The sequence below is a fragment of the Eimeria mitis genome, genomic scaffold (genome assembly GCF_000499745.2).
Source record: "Eimeria mitis Houghton genomic scaffold, Emh_scaff7136, whole genome shotgun sequence".
NCBI lineage: Eukaryota > Apicomplexa > Conoidasida > Eucoccidiorida > Eimeriidae > Eimeria > Eimeria mitis.
Window position 1 is genome coordinate 816 of NW_013575200.1, and position 1750 is coordinate 2565.

The 1750-nt window shown below is 56.7% G+C and overlaps 1 protein-coding gene across 1 annotated transcript; it reads left to right on the forward strand.

Moving 5' to 3' along the window:
* Window positions 1-99: 99 nt before the first annotated feature.
* On the forward strand, window positions 100-1110 carry EMH_0090430 (uncharacterized protein; the record flags this gene model as incomplete). The annotated part of the gene is given in 2 exon segments (XM_013501576.1): window positions 100-987; window positions 991-1110. Coding segments are annotated over 2 exon segments (1008 nt in total).
* Between the last annotated feature and the right edge of the window lie 640 nt (window positions 1111-1750).

The window sequence follows — 1750 nt, forward strand, 5'->3', positions numbered from 1 at the left end:
CTTTTTTTTTCTTTTTTTTCTTTTTTTTTTCTTTTTTATTTCTTTTTTTCTTTTTATTCTTTTTCTTTTCTCTTTCTTTCTCTCTCTTTCTCTCCCCCCATGATATCTGCTCGTGCAGGTCAGCTGCTTCTTAGGGCCCCCCAGCCTGGGGGGCCCCCCACCATCCTCCCCCGCCGCCTTTTTGCTGTATTACAGGACCCTTGTATTTCTCCGTACCCTCAATCATCAGAATCTCAGGGGGGCCCCCGTCAGCAGGCAGCAGCAGGGGGTACAGGGGGGCCCCCCGAGGGGCCCCCATCGATGGCTGCACAGGGGGGAGCTGCAGGCTCTGCAGCAGCAGCAGCTGCTGCTGCTGCTGCGTACCCACCAGGGGCCCCCAAACCCCCCTTCGAGGGCCCCATGGGGGCCCCCCTAACCTCTCCTTATGATATTAACCAGCAGCAACCCCCTTATTCTACTTTTGCTGCTGCAGATACACCCCACGGCTCTTACGGGGATGCTTCAACTGCAGCAGCAGCAGCAGCAGCAGCAGCAGGTACAGCTGAGGGCCCTTATGGTGCTCCCCCTCTAGGGGGCCCCTTTGGGGGCCCCTATGGGGCCCCCCCTCCCTTCGGCTACACTGCATCTGCTTCTGCTTTCCCTGCGTACCCTATGGGGGCCCCCCCATACATTGCAGCTCCTCTGCAAGGAATAGGGTACTACCCTCCCCCCCCAGCAATGGGGGCCCCCCCATACAGTATGGGGCCCCCAGGGTATGGTGCTGCAGCACCAGCTGCATCTGCTGCTGCACCAGCCTGGGTACCTACATCACCGCAGACAGCATCATGGGGCCCCCCCCCTCGTGGGGGCCCCCAATCGAGTGTCCGTGGCAGTGTACCCTCCTCAACAGACGTTGTAAAGGCCGCGGCAATGGGCCCCCACGGGGCCCCCCAGGGGCCCCCCCCCCTGGGGGCCCCCCCCCAGGGGGGCCCCCAGGGGGGCCCCCAGACNGGGCCCCCCAGGGGCCCCCCCCCCTGGGGGCCCCCCCCCAGGGGGGCCCCCAGGGGGGCCCCCAGACAGCGCGAGAAAGACAGAGACAGTTTCTCAGCTCTGCTGTGCTGGCCGAAATAGATAAACTAGAAAGCCTAGGGTCTTATAGTTTATTTATAAAGGGCCTAAATGAAGGGAGACAGATGGGGAGGATGGGTTGTAAGGAATGGCTGTATATAACGAATATAATAGTAGAGTTAATAAAGAGAGAAAAGAGAGAAGAAATAAACTACGATATGTTGCTGCAGCAACAGCTTATATTGCTGCAGCAGCTACTTAAACTTTTATATAAAAGTAAATATAATTTTTTTCTTATACATGATATAGCTCTCCTAGCAGCAAATACAGCCCGCATGCATGCAGCCTTTTGCATGCATATACTGGGTAAGGGTAGCCTCCCCCACACCCAGCGTGTGTTTTCTTCTCCTTCTCCTTCTCTAATAAAAACAATAAACCAAGCCGCAGCAGCAGCAGCACCAGCAGCAGCAGCAGCAGCAGCAGCAGCAGATGGGGGGCCCCCACTGTCTCTTGGGGTCTATAGAAATATATGTGACTCTATTCTCTCGGAGTTTGTTTTTCTTTGTGCAAAAAAAATAAACTCCTTTCCCCCGTCTACACAGCCCTCACACGTGCGTGCTTTGCCTACGCTGCTGCGTGCTGCTTCGGTGCAGCTGCTGCCGCGCGACAGCAGCAGCAGCAGCAGCAGCAGCAGCAGCAGCAG